The 20154-nt window shown below is 41.2% G+C and overlaps 1 protein-coding gene across 2 annotated transcripts in view; it reads right to left on the bottom strand.

The window, feature by feature from the left end:
- Positions 1–20154, bottom strand: part of PCCB (propionyl-CoA carboxylase subunit beta) — a 95650-nt gene that overhangs the window by 73188 nt on the left and 2308 nt on the right. Inside the window, exons 2-5 of one of the 2 annotated variants that reach the window (XM_023187908.1) lie at positions 18866–18985; positions 18218–18286; positions 14264–14320; positions 12737–12850 (exon numbers count right to left, since the gene is read on the bottom strand). In XM_023187908.1, the coding sequence (XP_023043676.1) occupies positions 12737–12850; positions 14264–14320; positions 18218–18286; positions 18866–18985 (360 nt within the window). The remainder of the gene's footprint in view (positions 1–12736; positions 12851–14263; positions 14321–18217; positions 18287–18865; positions 18986–20154) is intronic. The other variant, XM_023187909.1, reaches the window with a different exon arrangement.

Below are 20154 nucleotides of genomic sequence, written 5' to 3'. Positions count from 1 at the left end.
TCCCATTCACAATTGCTTCAAACGGAATAAAATACCTAGGAATCCAACTTACAAGGGATGTGAAGGACCTCTTCAAGGAGAGCTACAAACCACTGCTCAATGAAATAAAAGAGGACACAAACAAATGGAAGAATATTCCATGCTCATGGATAGGAAGAATCAATATAGTGAAAATGGCCATACTGCCAAAAGTAATTTATAGATTCAATGCCATCCCCATCAAGCTACCAATGACTTTCTTCACAGAATTGGGAAAAACTGCTTTAAAATTCATATGGAACCAAAAAAGAGCCCGCATTGCCAAGACAATCCTAAGTCAAAAGAACAAAACTGGAGGCATCACACTACCTGACTTCAAACTATACTACAAGGCTACACTAACAAAAACAGCATGGTACTGGTACCAAAACAGAGATACAGACCAATGGAACAGAACAGAGCCCTCAGAAATAATACCACACATCTATAACTATCTGATCTTTGACAAACCTGACAAAAACAAGAAATGGGGAAAGGATTCCCTTTTTAATAAATGGTACTGGGAAAACTGGATAGCCGTAAGTAGAAAGCTGAAACTGTACCCCTTCCTTACATCTTATACAAAAATTAATTCAAGATGGATTAGATACTTAAATGTTAGATGTAAAACTATAAAAACCCTCGAATAAAACCTAGGCAATATCATTCAGGACACAGGCATGGGCAAGGACTTCATGTCTAAAACACCAAAAGCAACGGCAACAAAAGCCAAAATTGACAAATGGGATCTAATTAAACTAAAGAGCTTCTGCCTGGCAAAAGAAACTGCCATCAGAGTGAACAGGCAACCTACAGAATGGGAGAAAATTTTTGTAATCTATTCATCTGACAAAAAGGGCTAATATCCAGAACCTACAAAGAATTCAAACAAATTTACAAGGAAAAAAAACAAACAACCTCATCAACAAGTGGGCAAAGGATATGAATAGACATTTCTCAAAAGATTTATGCAGCCAACAGACACATGAAAAAATGCTCATCATCACTAGCCATCAGAGAAATGCAAACCAAAATCACAATGAGATACCATCTCACACCAGTTAGAATGGTGATCATTAAAAAGTCAGGAAACAACGGGTGCTGGAGAGGATGTGGAGAAATAGGAATACTTTTACACTGTTGGTGAGACTGTAAACTATTCAACCACTGTGGAAGACAGTGTGGCGATTCCTCAAGGATGTAGAACTAGAAATACCATTTGACCCAGCCAGCCCATTACTGGGGATATACCCAAACAATCATAAGTCATGCTGCTATAAAGACACATGCACACGTATGTTTATTGCAGCTGCTATAAAGACACATGCACACATATGTTTATTTACTATTCACAATAGCAAAGACTTGGAACCAACCCAAATGTCCATCAATGACAGACTGGATTAAGAAAATGTGGCACATATACACCAGGGAATACTATGTAGCCATAAAAAAGGATGAGTTCATGTCCTTTGTAGGGACATGGATGCAGCTGGAAACCATCATTCTCAGCAAACTATCGCAAGAACAGAAAACCAAACACCACATGTTCTCACTCATAGGTAGGAATTGAACAATGAGAACACTTGAACAGAGGAAGGGGAACATCACACACCGGGGCCTGTTGTGGGGTAGGGGGAGTGGGGAGGGATAGCATTAGGAGATATACCTAATGTAAATGATGAGTTAATGAGTGCAGCACACCAACATGGCACATGTATACATATGTAACAAGGCTGCATGTTGTGCACATGTACCCTACAACTTAAAGTATAATAAAAAAGAAAAAAAAAAAGAAAAAGAAGGCCATTATATAATAATAAAAGGAACAATCCAACAAAAAGATATTATAATCCTGAATTTATATTCACCTAATACTGGAGCTCCCAGATTTATAAAACAATCACTACTGGACCTAGGAAATGAAATAGCAACACAGTGAAATGGGGGACTTCGACACTCCACTGATAGCACTAGACTGTTTTTGTTGAGACAGAAACTCAACAAAGAAGCAATGGACTTAAACTATACCCTAGAACAAATGGACTTAACAGATATTTACAGAACATTCTACCAAACAATTGCAGAATACACATCCTTCTCATCAACACATGGAACATTCTCCAAGACAGACTGTATGACAGGCCACAAAACAAATGTCAATAACTTTAACAAAATTGAAATCATATCAAGTATCTTCTCAGACCATAGTAAAACAAAACCAGAAATCAACTCCAAAAGTAATGATCAAAACTATACAAATACATGGAAATTAAATAATTTGCTCCTGAATGATTTCTGGGTTAACAATAAATCAAGATGAAAATTTAAAAATTTGAAATGAATGATAGTAGTGTCACAGGTTATAAAAACCTCTGGGGATACAGCAAAAGTAATGCTAAGAGGAAAGTTCAGTGTTAATACAGACATCAAAAAGTCTGAAAGAACACAAACTGACAACCTACTGTCACACCTCCATGAACCAGAGAAACAGGTACGAACTAAACCCAATGCCAGTAGAAGAAATAACAAAGATCAGAGCAGAACTAAAGGAAATTGAAGCAAAAAAATAAATAAATAAAACTCGGTTCCTTGAAAAAATAAACAAAATTGGTCAACCATTAGTGAGACTAACCAAGAAGAGAGTAGATCCAAATAAGCTCAATTAAAAATCAAACTGGAAATATCATAACCAATATCATAGAAATACAAAAGATCACTCGAGACTAACATGAACATCTTTACACACACAAACTGGAAAATCTAGAGAAAATGGATAAATGCGTGGAAACATACAATCCTCTAAATCAGGAAGAAATAGAAACCCTGAACAGACCAAAAACAAGCAGTGAGACTGAATCAGTAATTTTAAACTGCCAACAACAAAAAAGCCCAGGACCAGATGGATCACAGTTGAATTCCACTAGACATTCAAAGAATTGGTACCAATCCTACTGAAATTATTCCAAAAGATTGAGAAAGAGGGAATCCTTCCTAAATCATTCTATGAAGCCAGTATCACTCTAATACCAAAACCAGAAAATGACATTAAAAAAAGAAAACTACAGACCAGTGTCTCCGATAAACATGGATGAAAAATCCTCAACAAAATACTAGCTAACCAAATCCCACAGCACATCAAAAAGATAATACAACATGATCAAGTGAGTTTCATCCCAGAGATGCAGGGATGGTTTAACATATGCAAGTCAATAAATGTGATACATCACATAAACAGAATTTAAAGCAAAAACCATATGATCATCTCAGTAGGTGCAGAAAAAGCATATGAAAAAATCCAGCATCTCTTTACAACAACAACAAAAAAAAAAAAAAAAAAAACCTCAAACTAGGCACAGGAGGGATTTACCCCAAAATAATAAAAGTAATATATGATAAACCCATAGCCAACATCATAATGAATGGGGAAGAGTTCAAAGCACTCCCCGTGAAAACTGGAACAAGACAAGGATGCCCACTTTCACCACTTTTATTCAACATAGTACTGGAAGTCCTGGCCAGAGCAATCGGGCAAGAGAAAGAAATAAAGGGCATCCAAATTAGAAAACAGGAAGTCAAACAAGTACTGTTTATCAGTGATATGATCATATATAACTGGAAAACTCTAGAGACTCATCCAAAAGACTCCTAGATCTGATAAAGGAATTCAGTGAAGTCTTAGGTTACAAAATTAATGTACACAAGTCAATAGCACTGCTATACACCAACATTAACCAAGGTGACAATCAAATCAAGAACTCAATCCCTTTTACAACAGCTGCAAAAAAATAAAATACCTAGGAATGTACCTAACCAAGGAGGTGAAGATCTCTACAAGGAAAACTACAAAACGCTGCTGAAACAAATTATACATGACACAAACAAACGAAAACACATCTCGTGCTCATGGAGGTAAGAATCAATATAGTGAAAATGATTATATGGTCCAAAGCAATCTACAGATTCAATGCAGTTCCCATCAAAACACTACCATTACCATCATTATTTTTCACAGAACTAGAAAAAACACTCCTAAAATTTATATGGAACCAAATGAGTCCAGATAGCCAAAGCAATACCAAGCAAAAAGAACAAATCTGAAGGCATCACATTACCAGACTTCAAAGACTTAAATCTAAGACCTGAAATCATAAAAATTCTACAATATTGGAAAAACTCTTCTGAACACTGGCCCAAGCAAAAAATTCATGACTAAGACACCAAAAGCTAATGCAACAAAAAACAAAAATAAATGGGACCTAATTAAACTAAAAAGCCTCTGCACAGCAAAAGAAATAATCAGGAAAGAGACAACTCACAGAATGGGAGAAAATATTTGCAAACTATGCACCTGACAAAGGACCAATATGCAGAATCTACAAGGAACTCAAATCAGCAAGAAAAATAATCCCATCGAAAAGCAGGCAAAGGACATGAATAGACATTTCTCAAAAGAAGATACACAAATGGCCAACAAACATATGAAAAAAATGCTCACATCACTATCAGGAAAATGCAAATGAAAACCACAATGAGATACCACCTTACTCCTGCAAAAATGGCCATAATTAAAAAGTCAAAAAACAGCCGGGCGCAGTGGCTCATGCCTATAATCCCAGTACTTTGGGAGGCCGAGGCAGGTGGATCACCTGAGGTCAGGAGTTCAAGACCAGCCTGACCAATATGGTAAAATCCTGTCTCTACTAAAAATACAAAAATTAGCTGGACGTAGTGGCATGTGCCTGTAGTCCCAGCTACTCGGGAGGCTGACAGGAGAACTGCTTTAACCCAGGAGGTGGAGACTGCAGTGAGCTGAGATTGCACCATTGTACTCCAGCCTTGGAAACAGAGCAAGACTTTGTCTAGAGGAGAAAAAATAAAAAAGTCAAAAAACATTAGATGTGGCCAGGCACTTCACGTAACTTGTGTGAGTGTTCTATCTTACTGAAATCAGAAAAGTTCGTAACCAGTGCATAGTGAACTTATCCCACAGAGGCAACCCTTCCAACTCATTCTATGAGGCGAGAATTACTGTAATACCAAAACCAAAAGAAAACATCATAAGGTAACTGTAAGCCAATGTCTCTTACTAATATTGATTCAAAAGTACTCAAGGAAATACTAGTGGAGCTCAGCACCTTCCAAAAAAGGATGATATACCATGACCAAGTGGGATTTATCACAGGAATACAAGGTTGGTTTCTAAACATTCTAAAAACCAATAATGTTACATACCGTATCATTAGAATAAAGAACAAAAAACACGATTATCTCATAGATGCATAAAAAAGCATTTGACAAAATTAAACACCCTTCATGATAAAAATACTCAAAAAATCAGAAGTAGAAAGGAACTTCCTCAACCTGAGAAAGGGAATGTACAAAAAAAAAAAAAACACCAGTTAACATCATGCTTAATGGTGAAGAATGGATGCTTTCTCCTTAAGATGAGGAACAAGACAAGGATGTCCACTCTTACTACATTCACTTAACATTGTGCTACAGGTTCTAGGCAGAGCAATTAGCAAGAAAAAGAAATAAAAAGTATCCAGATTAGAAAGGAATAAGTAAAACTGCCTCTATTTGCAGAAGACATGATCATATATATAGAAAATCCAAAGAAATACACAACACACACACACACACACACACCCCTTATTCGAGCTAATACACAACCTCAGCAAAGCTGCAGGATACAAGATCAACATATGAAAATCAATTGTATCTCTATGCATTTGCAAAGAAGAATCCAAATAGGAAATTAACAAGACAATTCCATTCTGAATAGCATCACAAAAAGTAAAATATTTTGTTTTGTTTTGTTTTGAGACAGAGTCTTGCTCTGTCGCCCAGGCTGGAGTCTGCAACCTCTGCGTCCTGGGTTCAAGCGATTCTCCTGCCTCAGCCTCCTGAGTAGCTGGGATTACAGGTGCACACCACGACACGTGGCTAATTTTTGTATTTTTAGTAGACACAGGGTTTCACTATGTTGGCTAGGCTAGTCTCAAACTTGTGACCTCAGGTGATCCCTCTGCCTCGGCCTCCGAAAGCACTGGGATTACAGGCATGAGCCACTGCGCCTGGCCAGAGTGAAATATTTTAAGTTTAAGTTTAACAAAAGAATGCAAGACAGGTATGCTGCAAATTACAAAATACTGTTGAGACAAATTAAAAAGCTACATAAACAGAGAAACATTCCATCTATATGGAGTTGAAGACTCAAAATGTTAAGATGTAAATTCTCACCAAATTCATCTACAGACTCAATGCAGTTCCTATCAAATCTCAGCAGGAATTTTTGTAGAGTTGAGAGCTGATTGGGCCAGGCAGGGTAGCTCACACCTGTAATCCCAGCACTTTCAGAGGCCGAGGCAGGTGGATCACCTGAGGTCAGGAGTTGGAGACCAACTTGTCCAACATGGTGAAACCCTATCTCTACTAAAAATACAGAAAATTAGCTGGGCACTGGGGTGGGCGCCTGTAATTCCAGCTACTTGGCTGAGGCAGGGAATTGCTTGAACCCGGGAGGTGGAGGCTGTAGTGAGCCAAGCTCGCACCATTGCACTCCAGCCTGGGCGACAGAGTGAGACTCCATCTCAAAGAAAGAAAGACAAGAAAGACAGAAAGACAGACAAAAAGACAGAAAGACAGACACAAAGAACAAACGAACGAACGAACTACCACCGGGCATGGTGGCTCATGCCTGTAATTCCAGCACTTTGGGAGGCTGAGGTGGGTGGATCACTTGAGGGAGTTCGAGACCAGCCTGACCAATACAGTGAAACCCCATTTCCACTAAAAATACAAAAATTAGCTGGGTGTGCTGGCATGTGCCTATAATCCCAGCTACTTGGGAGGTTGAGGCAGGAGAATCACTTGAACCCAGGAGGTGGAGGTTGCAGTGAGCTGAGATCATGCCACTGTGCTCCAACCTGGGCCACAAAGCGAGACCACATCTGAAAAAAAAAAAAAAAAAAAAGAAGAAGAAGAAGAAATACCAAGTTGGAGGACTTTACACAACTTCAAAACTCCTATAAAACTACAGTAATCAAGACAGGTTCTATTTTAAGGATAGACACAGAACAATGGAAGAAGAGAGTTCAGAAACAAACCCTTACATTTATGCTCAACTGATATTTTTATCAATATGTCAAGACAATTCAATGGGGAAAGAATAGTTATGTCAATTAATGGTGGGAGACAAGAATGATGTTAGACCCTCACGTCACGCCATATACAAAAATTAACTCAAAATGGATCACAGACCTACTATAAGAGAGCTGGCTGGGTGTGGAAGCTCACACCTGTAATCCCAGCACTTTGGGAGGCCAAAGTGGGCAGATCACCTGAGGTCAGGAGTTCGAGACCCACGCTCAAGCACGCACACACACACATACACACACAAATTAGATAGGTTTGGTGGCAGGCACCTGTAATCCCTGAGATTGTGCCATTACACTCCAGCCTGGGCAACAAGGGTGAAACCATGTCTAAAAAAAAAAAAACAGGCCGGGCACGGTGGCTCACGCCTGTAATCCCAGCACTTTGGGAGGCCGAGGCGGGTGGATCACGGGTTCAGGAGATCGAGACCATCCTGGCTAACGTGGTGAAACCCCATCTCTACTAAAAATACAAAAAAAAACTAGCCAGGCGTGGTGGCGGGCGCCTGTAGTCCCAGCTACTTGGGAGGCTGAGGCAGGAGAATAGCATGAACCCAGGAGGTGGAGCTTGCAGTGAGCCAAGATCGCACCACTGCACTCCAGCCTGGACGACTGAGCATGACTCCATCTCAGAAAAAAAAAAAAAAAGAGTCAAACCTACAAAAAAAACTCCATGAAGAAAACAAAATCTTCATGACTTTGTATCACACAGTTTTTACATATGACAATAAAAGCATGACCCACAAAAGAAAACCTGATAAACTGAACTTCAAAATTAAAAATGTCTCCACCTCAAAAGCCACCAGAGGCTGAGCACATCAGCTCATGCCAGTAATACCAGCCCTCTAGGAAGCCGAGATAGGAGGATGGTTTAAGTCCAGAAGTTTGAGACTAGCCTGGGCAACATAGTGGGACCCCACCTCAACAAATAATGAAAAAAAACTGCCAGACATGGTAGCATGTGCCTGTGGTCTCAGCCACTCAGGAGGATACGGCAGGAGGACTGCCTGACCCTGGGAAGTCCAAGCTGCAGTGAGCCATGATCACACCCCTACACTTCAGCCTGGGTGACAGAGTGAGAACCTAGTTCAAAAAAAGAAAAAAAAGCCACCACAGGCTGGGTGCAGTGGCTTGTAATCCCGGCGCTTTGGGATGCCGAGGCAGATCGCTTGAGACCAGGAGTTCAAGACCAGGCTGGCCAATGTAGTAAGACCCCATCTCTACACAAAAAGAGTTTTTTTTAAATTAGCTGGGTGTACTAGTGTGTGCCTATAGTCCTAGCTACTCGGTAGGCTAAGGCAGGAGGATTGCTTGAGCCCAGAAGTTCAAGGCTGCAGTGAGCTGTGACTATACCGCTGTACTCCAGCCCAGGCAACAGAGCAAGACCTTGTCTTGAAAATATCAAATAAAAATAGGCTGAGCGTGCTGGCTCATGCCTGTAATCCCAGCACTTTGAGAGGCCAAGGCAGGCAGATCACCTGAGCTCAGGAGTTCGAGACCAGCCCTGGACAATATGGCGAAACCCTGTCTCTACTAAAAAGGCAAGGAAATTAGCTGGGTGTGGTAGCACGCGCCTGTAATCCCAGCTACTTGGGTGGCTGAGGCACGAGAATCACTTGAACCCAGGAAGCAGAGGTTGCAGTGAGCCAAGATCATGCCACTGCACTCCAGCCTGGAGGACAGGGTGAGGTTGTCTCAAAAAATAAAAAAATAAATAAATAAAGCTACCACTAAGAAAGAAAAGACAAGCCACAGACTGGGAGTACTTACAAATCATATATCTGATAAAGGACTTGTATCCAGAATATATGAAGAACTCTTACAACTCAAAAACCCAATTACAAAATGGACAAAAGATCTGAATAGACATTTCAGCAAAGAAGGTTTGCAAATGACTAATATGTACATAAAGATGCTCAACATGATTAGTCATCTGGGAAATGCAAACTAGAACTACAGTGAGATACCATTACACATCACTAAAATGGCTATAGTCAAAAAGACTGGACCAGGCGCAGTGGCTCATGCCTGTAATTCCAGCACTTTGGGAGGTTGAGGCAGGAGGATCACTTGACCCCAGGAAGTTGAGGCTGCAGTGCGCTGTGATCATGCCACTGTACTCCAGCCTGAACAAGAGTGAGACCCTGTCTCAAAAAAAAAAAAAAAAAAAAAAAAGAGTGGCTGGGTGCAGTGGCTCACGCCTGTAATCCTAGCACTTTGGGAGGCCAAGGCAGGCAGATCACTTGAGGTTAGGAGTTCAAGACCAGCCTAGCCAACATGGTGAAACCCTGTCTCTACTAAAAATACAAAAATTAGCCGGGCGTGGTGGTGCATGCTTGTAATCCCACCTACTCAGGAGGCAGAGGCAGGGGAATCACTTGAACCCGGGAGGCAGAGGTTACAGTGAGCCAAGACTGCACCATAGCACTCCAGCCTGGGCCACAGAGCGAGACTCCATCTCAAAAAAAGAAAAAAAAAAAGACTGACAATACCAAGTAATCAACACAGAGAACCTGCAACCCTGAATACATTGCTCATGGTAATATAAAATGGTTTACTTGCTTTGGAAAACAATCTGGCAGTTTCTTAAAAAGTTATAAACAAGCTTATCATAAAACCTACAATCCCACTCTTAGGTACTTATCTACCCAAGGGTTATGAAAACACATGTCCACACAGAGTAATACACAAATGTTCACAGTAGCATTTATCCATGATAGCCAGAAAATAGAAACAACTCAAATATCCCTCAATTGGTAAATGATGAAAATATGTAAAATATTCAATAGAATATTATTCACCAATAAAAAGGAATGAATTGATACACATTACAATATAAATGAACCCCAAAAAACGGTGCTTAGTGAAAGGAGTCAGATGGAAAAATCTGTAAAAGAAGAAAGTTGGGTGAGGAGTTGACTGTGGTTAGGTGGGAAATGACTGCAAAAAAGCAAGAGGGTATTTTTGGAGTGGCAGGTTCGAAAACTAGATTATGGCTGCACAACTCTAAAAATTAATTTGAATTACATGTTTATAATAGCTGGATTTTATGGTCCTGGCTCACTGCAACCTGCACCTCCCAGGTTCAAGCAATTCCCTGCCTCAGCCTCCTGAGTAGCTGGGATTACAGGCACCTGCCATCACACCCAGCTAATTTTTGTATTTTTAGTACAGACAGGGTTTCACCATCTTGGCCAGGCTGGTCTTGAACTCCTGACCTAGTGATCCACCCACCTCGGCCTCCCAAAGTGCTAGGATTACAGGTGTGAGCCACTGCGCCTGGCCCTATAAAGCTAATTCTTAAAATGTCAAGATCATGGAGAACAAAGACAGGAACTGCTCCAGATCAAAAAAGATTAAAGAGAGGTAACATCTAAAGTCAATGCTTCATTCTGGATTGGATCCTGGCCAGGAGGAACACACACACACACACACACACACACATATATGTACACACACACACACATATGTACACACACACACACACACACAGAGTGAGAGCGTGTACACAGAGAGAAAGCACACACACACCAAGAGCACACACTATAAAGGACTTAAGTCCTGAATAAGGATAATGAATTAGAATAACATAGATGAATCAATGTTAAATTTCCTGATTTTTATTACTGTATTCTGGTTATTTAAGAGAATACCCTCATTCTTTAGAAATACCCTCATTCTTTAGAAATACCCAATGAAGAACTTAGGAGGTAAAGAAGACATAGTATCTCCAATTCTCAAATACTTCAGAAAAATGTACCATGCAAATATGTATATATGGAGAGAGAATAACAGAACAAATGGAGAAAATGTGAACAACTGGTGAATCTGGGAAAAGCACATAAAGGAGTTCCTGTACTATTCTTGTCATTTTCCATAAAGTTTGAATTTTTTTTTTTTTTTTAAAACGGAGTCTTGTTCTGTCACCCAGGTTGGAGTGCAATGGCACAATTTTGGCTCACTGTAACCTCTGTCTCCCAGGTTCAAGCAACTGTCCCACCTCAGCCTCCTGAGTAGCTGGGATTACAGGCATGCACCACTACGCCCAGCTAATTTTTGTATTTTTAATAGAGACAGGATTTCACCATGTTAGCCAGGCTGGTCTTGAACTCCTAACGTCAAATGATCTACCTGCCTTGGCCTCCCAAAGTGCTGGGATTACAGGCGTGAGCCACTGTGCCCAGTCTGAAGTTTGAAATTTTATCAAAATAAAAAGTTACCAAAAAATAACACAGGTAGGAATAAGTGAGTGGAGTTATCAATATGACAAGCAGCATTAGTAAGCAATTAATTAAGCAATGAAGATCTGAAAGTAAAGACTAGCCCTTGAAAACAAAAATTAAAGGCCAGGCGTGGTGGCTCACTCCTGTAATCCCAGCACTTCAGGAGGCAAAGGCAGGCCAATCGCTTGAGTCCGTGAGTTCAAGACAAGCCTGGGCAACATGGCAAAACCCCGACTCTATAAAAAAAACACCAAAAAAATTTGCCGGATGTGGTGGTGCATGACTGTGGTGCCAGCTATTCAGGAGTCTGAGGTGGGACGATCGCTTGAGCCCAGGAGGCTGAGGTTGCAGTAAGCAGAGATCATGCCACTGCATTCCAGCCTGGCCATCTGAGACCCTGTCTCTAAATAAATCATTCAATCAATATTTTTTTTAAAAACTCCTCCAGACCCATAAAGATGTATTCAACTAGATGATATTCTAAAATCCAGTCAAGCTCTAAAATATGGTGGTTTATCACCACGTCTCTGAGGGCCGCTCTTTTGTTTCTATACAGGAATGACTTCCAGGCCTAAACTGCTCAGGCCAAGCCACCCACAGAAGCCAGCCTGCAGAGCAGGGATGACAAGAATGGCTGGCCTGATTAGAAACAATGTCTGCCTGTCTCCTTCCTTTATCCTCCCTGCAAGTGTTGCCAGTTTCTGTCTGCAGTATGTCTCTCCCTCATCCCAATCTCTCTTACTGTATCTCTCACAAATATACTTTATACTTCACATAACACATTATTTTATGTTTCTTTTCATTTCTTTCTCTCGTAATTTCAGTCTGTAAATAAGCAAAGAGATGTCAGTAATGAGGCTCGCCAAATGTTTCTGAATGGTAGGATCTGGGGTGATTTCATTTTTCTTTGCACTATGGCTTGGAATATATATAATAATCCTGTAGTGTTTTAACAAAAAAATTTTTTTAAAGTGTGACTTTTTTTAAAATTCTAATTCTAGCACATCAGTTCATTTTAACTTTTCATATTTCCTCTCCCTTGCTTTCAAAAAAAAAAAATTCTCAAGTGCTTTTCTCTTATGAACGATCTTTAACTGTAAATTCCCCTATATGTGGCCCTCTGTTAGAAAAAAATGAAAACCCTCTCTTCCCACTCTCTCTTTTCATCTACCCTTCAATCCCACCCCGACACACAAAGGACCCACAGAACAGACACAATGCAGCAGAGAACAATAAGGAGAGTTGGAGAAGCTCTGGCCAGGTCATGGCTTAGACCTTAGAGAACTTAAGCCCTGTATTTTTTTATTCTCTGTTCTCTATTAACAGGTTTCTCACCAGAAAGATGTCTGCATAGCCAGCCAAAGACTCCACTCCCTCTTGGATCCGTGCTCCCCCAGAGTCATTCAGCCCAATCACTGGAGCCCCCACTGTTATGGCCTGGTCCATGATCTGAGACAGTGGAGAAATCTTTTATTGAGACAAATATTCTTGATATAAAAAACGACATTCACAAAGTACCACAGTGTTTTCTGGAAAATGTTCCGAGTGTACTTTTCAAAACAGGAGGCAGTAACACTGGTTTCACTCCCCATCATGATTGGGTACCTTCATGGAAGACAAAGGACCAGATATTTAAAAGGCTGATTAAAGCCCCCAAACACCCAAGAGCCAAAGCACTTCCCATTAGCAGGGGATAAAACAACTCATGGCAACCATTTCTAGAACCACAGGCTCACATTGTAACATCTTCCAGCAGCCAGTTTTGTTCCCAGGTACTGCTTTGAAAGAACTTACAGTAGACAGAATGGCAACGTAGTACTTTCATGAAAGCAGATGTTGACCCATCTGTCAATCTGAGGGCAGGCCCAGGCCTGCTTTTACTTCTAATGTGACAGATTTTCCTCATGGGTTAGTAATTCTGACAGCATAATAAGCAATATTCCTACAGCCCTTGACAATTTAAAAAGCACTTTCACTTCCATTACCTCATTTAGCCATCATAACAGAGGCAGTAAAAAGAGAAAAATTAAGAAGGTATAAAAGTTAACTGACTGGCCCAAGGTCTCAGGAGCAATACATGACAGGACCATGTCTATAATCCAGATGTTCCAGTTACCAGTAGCTCCAAATTTAATTCCAAAATTCTCTATTATTCATAGTTTATTCCTCTCCAGAGCATCTAATCTCTAGCAGTGGTTTTTAAATATCAGCATACAATGCTCCTACTGTTCTTTACCTTCTAGCACCTGGCCCCTCCACCTAGACAAAAGGTTCTTCACCTGAAATCCTCAGAACCCCAAGAGGTCTGTGAACGGGAGTCCACGAATGGGAAAAAATTCACATCTTTATCTTTACTAACTCTAGCCAATTGTTAACATTTCTTTTCATTATGAATATAGGCAATGAGCCTCAGTATTAGAAATACCTGTGACTTTGTCATTATTAGAAGCCACAGATATTTTTACGTCCCATTAAAGTTGTTGCAGATACTCTGAAATATTTCACCTTTGACTACTTTGAAATTATGGTAGTTATTAGATCTACTGCTAAATCTTGTTATTAAATGCATTAACAAGGGAGCACATATATTACAAATGTGGTTTTTAAAAACATTTTTAATCATTTAAAATCCTACAAATTTTATTTTAGGTATGTAAAAACAGGAGGGTCCAGGCTTTGCCAGCCCATGGAAAAGATCCACTATAGAAAAATTGTTATGCACTCCTTCAGATGGGTAGCAGATCTTGCATACCTCTGCCCTACCCCAAGTACCTAGCTCAGTGTTTTATACCCCAAAGATACCCAATAAGCACTATGTAACCGAGGAAAGCAATGGATTGAATTTGAGTATTAAACACTTACTTTGCAGATCTTTTGGGCATGTGCTCCTGACAGACTGCCTCCAAAAACTGTAAAATCCTAAAAAGAGAATACAAATCAGCAAGTCAAATATAGTGACTGGCTAGAGATGAAAATCCAGTAGGAGGAAGAAATAGAAAATTCACAGATAAAAGCTTTTAGGCCAGGCATGGTGGCTCATGCCTGTAATCTCAACACTTTGGGAGGTCAAGGCAGGTGGATGGCTTGAATCCAGGAGCCTGAGACCAGCCAGGGCAACACGGCAGAAACCTGTATCTACAAAAAAATACATTAAAAAGTTAGCTGGGCATGGTGGCATATGCCTGGAGTCCCAGCTACTCAGGAGGCTGAGGCAGGAGGATCACTTGAGCCCAGGAGACAGAGGCTTCAGTGAGTTGAGACAGCACCACTGTATTCCAGCCTAGGCAACAGAGCAAGACCCTGTCTTGAAAAAAAAACAACAAAAAAAAACATTGCCTGGGCACGGTGGCTCACACCTGTAATCCCAATACTTTGAGAGGACAAGGCAGGTGAATCACTTGAGGTCAAGAGTTCCAGACCAGCCTGGCCAACATGGTGAAACCCCATCTCTACTAAAATAAAAAAATTAGCTGGGCATGGTGGTGTGTGCCTATAATCCCAGCTACTCGGGAGGCTGAGGCAGGAGAATCACTTGAATCCAAGAGGCAGAGGTTGCAGTGGGCCGAGATTGCACGACTGCACTCCAGCATGGGTGACAGAGCGAGACTCCATATTTAAAAAAAAAAAATACACATGTATAGTTTTTAAAGCATTTTCAGAAGTTTAAAAAATTAGAAAAAGTCTGACTTATAGATTATTCCATAGAATAAAATATCTTAAAGGAAGCTCATGAACTGTCAAGGCAAAAGAGCTAGTCTTTGCTCTACAAAAATGATTTGAAAGGAAAAAAGAGAAAAGAAAAAAATGATTTGCAGCTCTGAAGGAAAACCTATCACACAGAATTAACTCTAATACCAGATTCTATGGATATCAAACAGTCAAGCACTTCTATTTTTAGGAAATATTTACTATTTCATTTTACTTATTATTTTGAGACCGACTCTTGCTCTGTCACCCAGGCTGGAGTGCAGTGGCATAATCTTGGCTCACTGTATCCTCTGCCTCCCAGGTTCAAGCAATTCTCCTGCCTCAGCCTCCCAAGTAGCTGGGATTACAAGCTCGTGCCACCATGCCCAGCTAATTTTTGTATTTTTAGTAGAGACAGTTTTGCCACGTTGGCCAGGCTGGTTTCAAACTCCTGGCTTCAAGTGATCCACCCACCTCGGCCTCCCGAAGTGCTGAGATGACAAGCGTGAGCCACTGCGCCTGGCCTATATTTGTTGTTTTAAAAAGGAAGGTTAAAAAACAAGAATCAGAGTTCTCACTGCTACTTCTGCTTATGGATCTTCATTATGTTCAGATGTAAAGGGCTTATTGTGGGCATAACCTCTCCTACAGCCCCCTCAAAAAGACAGGTGGGAATTAAGAACAGAATCAGCCATTAGAATAAGAACAAAGAGACAATAGCATGCGAAGGATTAAACAAATTTGGGGGGAACTGAAAGCACAAGAAAATACCTGATTTAGAGGGAGAGAATGGAAGCTTATACACCTGCAGTGGGGGTAATCAAGGAGGGGACAATCTAGGAACCATGGAAAGTGGAGGTGAGAAGGGGGCTGAAAACAGAGACTAACAGAAGTCTCTGTTAGAACCAGTCAGACCCCACAGGGCCTCTCCTTCACCTTGAGAGGAAAGAGAAGGTTTGTTCTGTAAAGGAAATTAACCAGAAGGGTTCTAAACTCACAACTGCTAACCTAAAAGAGGAAAAGGTGAGGCTGAAAACACACAAGATTAGGAGCCTATACACTGAATGAGTGAGTGCTGGCCCCTTTTTTCTCTCCCCCCAGAATACACCAACAGCCAATTATCAGGCAAAGGACTGAGGAGGCTCCCCAGAAGAACGGAAGCTCCCCAGAAAAAATATTTAAGATATTAACATCTTGGAGATCACTATAAAAAAAAAAAAATAGCTCATCACTCCCTACCCTCAGTATCCTTCAAGGCCTGTCTCAATTGCCCCATTGTTACTAAAGCTTTCCTCAACCATGGATGTGATTTTCCCTCGTGTTGGGTCTACATTTGCCTGGAACCTCTCACTCCATGTGCTCTGTAGTCACATCTGTTCTGTGCCATTCTGCCTATAAAATGATTCGTTTCTTCAGGGTGGGAACTCTTGTCTCAGTCACCTCCACCTTCTCCTCACTCCCACCCTAACATGAGCATAAGAGGTGCTCGAAAGTATGAATTCAGTGAATTTTTCCATCTGCTTAATAGTGGTGAGTGAATACCATGTCCAGAAAACATAACTTTCTTAGTTCTCTCTACAGTGGTTCCTTCTGTACAAGTTTTTCTCGGCTCTCATAAATTGCACAAAACAAAGAAATGTGATTCCTTCTATTTCAGCATTTGGTAGACCAATTTATAACAGTTTTAAAACATTTCAAAGGTAATTTAATTGGTAAATACATACTAACTATGACAGATTTTAAATTAATCAAGTATAACTATTTTATTTTTATTTTTGAGATGGAGTCTCACTCTGTCGCCCAGGTTTGAGTGCAGTGGCACAAACTCAGCTCACTGCAACCTCCACCTCCCAGGTTCAAGTGATTGTCCTGCCTCAGCCTCCCAAGTAGCTGGGATTACAGGCACCCACTACACCTGGCTAATTTTTGTGTTGTTTTTTTTTTTTTTTTTTTTTTTTTTTTTTTTTTTTTTTTTTTTTTTTAGTAGAGACAGAGTTTTGCCATGTTGGCCAGCTGGTCTCAAACTCCTGACCTCAGGTGATCCACCCGTCTCAGCCTCCCAAAGTACTGGGACTACAGGCATAAGCCACCACGCCCAGCCAATTTTAATATCAAACTTTAGGTCTGTAAAAAGACCTAAGCATTTTAAATTATATATATATCTACACCTCTGGAGAGAAAAAAGTCAAATCCAAAATAGTACACAAAATATTCTGTGTTCGTTTTCTATTACTGCTATAAAAAATTAATGTAAATTCAGTGCCTTGAAACAATACAAATTATCTTAGAGTTCTATAATTTAGAAGTGCTACACAGGATTGACTGGACTAAATTAAGGTTGGCAGGGCTGTATTCCGTTTTGGAGGCTCCAGGGGAAAATGTGTTTTCTTGCCTTTACCAGCTCCTAGAGACCATGGACACTCCTTTGCTAATGGTCTCCTTTTCCCATCTTCAAAGCCAGGTACTGCAGATCATGTCCTTCTCTTATCATATCCCTCTAAGCTCCTCTTCTACCTCCCTCTTCCACTTTTAAGGACGCTGTGATTACATTGGACCCACCTGGATAAATCAGGCTACTCTCCCTATTGTAAGGTCAAGCTGATTAACAATCTTCATTCCATTTTGCATGTAAAATAACATATTGATAGCTTCGGCTATGTGTGTGAACAAACTGTATCTGTCTTGAGGCACCCTGATAAAAGTTTTCTGGACATATTCATGAAAGCCCAAAGCTTAGGGCAACACTGCTTCTGAGAGTCAAGTCCCCTTTGCTAGGCTGCACCCACTGCACTCTCTCCAATCCACATACACTGCCCAGGACACAGATGCCCTGCAGGCACACACCCAATCCTGCCAAGAGGAATCTCATTCACTTGGAATAAATTCCTGGTTCCTGGGATACCTTTGTACAAGGCTAGTGCCCTGTGATCCTCCCCCAAAACAAACTAAGGACTCTTCCTGAAAAAAAAACGCACAATATCCTGGAAATATGCACTGAAAAACAAAGCAAATCCCTCATTTTCTCCAAACTACAAGCAAGTTTTCATTCCCCAAGACTGGCTTCTTTCACATATTTTCCTCTTGGCTCTGCCCTCCAAGAAAGTTCAGACTATTAGAGTTATGAAATACCTGACTGAAGACATAAACCAATCTTCCATTGATTCGGCCCCGTCCAGTGACCACGCTGTCTCCAGGAAACTGCCAGAAAAATGCAAAACTAAAGGTTAAAAAATCCAAATACTTCTCTTAATGAATTTGGCCACTATGCCTCAATGAAAGACAAAAACAAAACCCAAATTCCTAAAACGTCAATAAGAACAAGAAACATGAAGGAATCCCACCCCACTTGCCCAGCTCTACAACAGCAAGCACAGGGCTACCACTTCATCAATAGGAGTGAAGGGCACCGTCATCTTAGGCCTTATCTACCCTCCTAAAAGCAAAATAATCAAGACCCAGGTCCACCACTTCTCTATGCTTACATGAAGGAGGACGTATAAAGAAACACAAGGCAGGGTACAGTGGCTCATGCCTGTAGTCCCAACACTTTGGGAGGCCAAGGTGGGTGGATTGCTTGAGGCCAGGAGTTCCAGGCCAGCCTGACCAACATGGCAAAAGCCCATCTCTACTAAAAATACAAAAATTAGCCAGGCGTGATGCCTGCAGTGCCTCTGCAGAGGACTTCAGATAAAAGCCTTATAGATTTATTATTATTCTAGTGGGTAGGCCAGCTGAGCCACACCTAAAAAGTGTTCACACCACCATTTGAACAAATACCTTATTCTTATCAGCAGCCATTCCAAAATCTGCACATCTGTGTTCCACAAACATGTCGCTCTCAACAAAGCTGCCAGGGTCCAGCAAGAGACTGATCCTCTCCCTGGCTGTTAGCTTTCCCTACAATGGAACAAAGATCACTCAGTGATGTCATCACAGACAATTTAGTAAGCAAAGCAAGGGCTGTTCATGGGAAAGCTTGAAGGGCAGATTTGCCCATTCATCTCAATGCAAATGCTTCCATTCTGTCCAACCTGCCCAAGGCAGATAGGTGTTATAAGACTTTAGATGACATGGAAATCAGGGCAGTGTGCACCAGAAGCCACCCAACTGTGGAAGATGAATAAGGAAATAGGGGGAGGAAAAGGTAGAGAAGTGGGGATAAGGAGAACCTGACCCTGGAACACAATTAACTAGTTCCACAAGTACTTAATGGAGATCTAAGGAGCCATAAAAAGAAGAACGCAGAAGCAGGTGGTGGAAACTAAAGCAGGCTTAGTGAAGGATCTGACACAGGTTTTTTCTAGGGAGACCTACAGAAGCACATCTCACCTCACGAGGGTCCCTGCTGCTCCCAGCTCCCACCTCAAGGACACACTACTTCCTGGTTCTTCTCCTGCCTCCTCTGTGGATTTCTCCTTCTCCTACTATCCTATCCCCTGCTTAGGGACCCCACACCTGACAGTGACACTGTGACACAGAGATGACCCCACAACACGGAGTGGCTGAGTAGAAGAGGAGTGGGACACAAAATGTTAAAGAGCTCACTTGAGTTTAAAAATGCTTCTTTGGGCCGGGCGCGGTGGCTCACGCCTGTAATTCCAGCATTTTGGGAGGCCGAGGCGGGCAGATCACAAGGTCAGATTGAGACCAGCCTGACCAACATGGAGAAACCACGTCTCTACCAAAAAATACAAAATTAGCCGGGTGTAGTGGCATGCACCTGTATTCCCAGCAACTCGGGAGGCTGGGGCAAGAGAATCGCTGGAACCCCTTGGGGGGTGGAGCTTGCGGTGAGCTGAGATTGCTAGCCATTGCACTCCAGCCTGGGCAACAAGAGCGAAACTCCGTCTCAAAAAAAAAAAAAAAAAAAAAATGCTTCTTTGAGGCGATGAGGTTGGAGCTCTCAATCTACCAAGAGCCTCAGCTGGGCACGGTGGCTCACACCTGTAGTCTCAGCACTTTGGGAGGCTGAGACGAGCATCACTTGAGCCCGGGAGCTTGAGACCAACTGGAAAACATGGCGAAACCTGGTCTCTACTGAAAAATACAAAAAATTAGCTGGGAGT

Source organism: Piliocolobus tephrosceles, chromosome 2 (genome assembly GCF_002776525.5).
Source record: "Piliocolobus tephrosceles isolate RC106 chromosome 2, ASM277652v3, whole genome shotgun sequence".
Taxonomy (NCBI): Eukaryota; Metazoa; Chordata; class Mammalia; order Primates; family Cercopithecidae; genus Piliocolobus; species Piliocolobus tephrosceles.
Note: the sequence above shows the minus strand (reverse complement) of the source record. Positions and strands in the feature narration are given on the sequence as shown.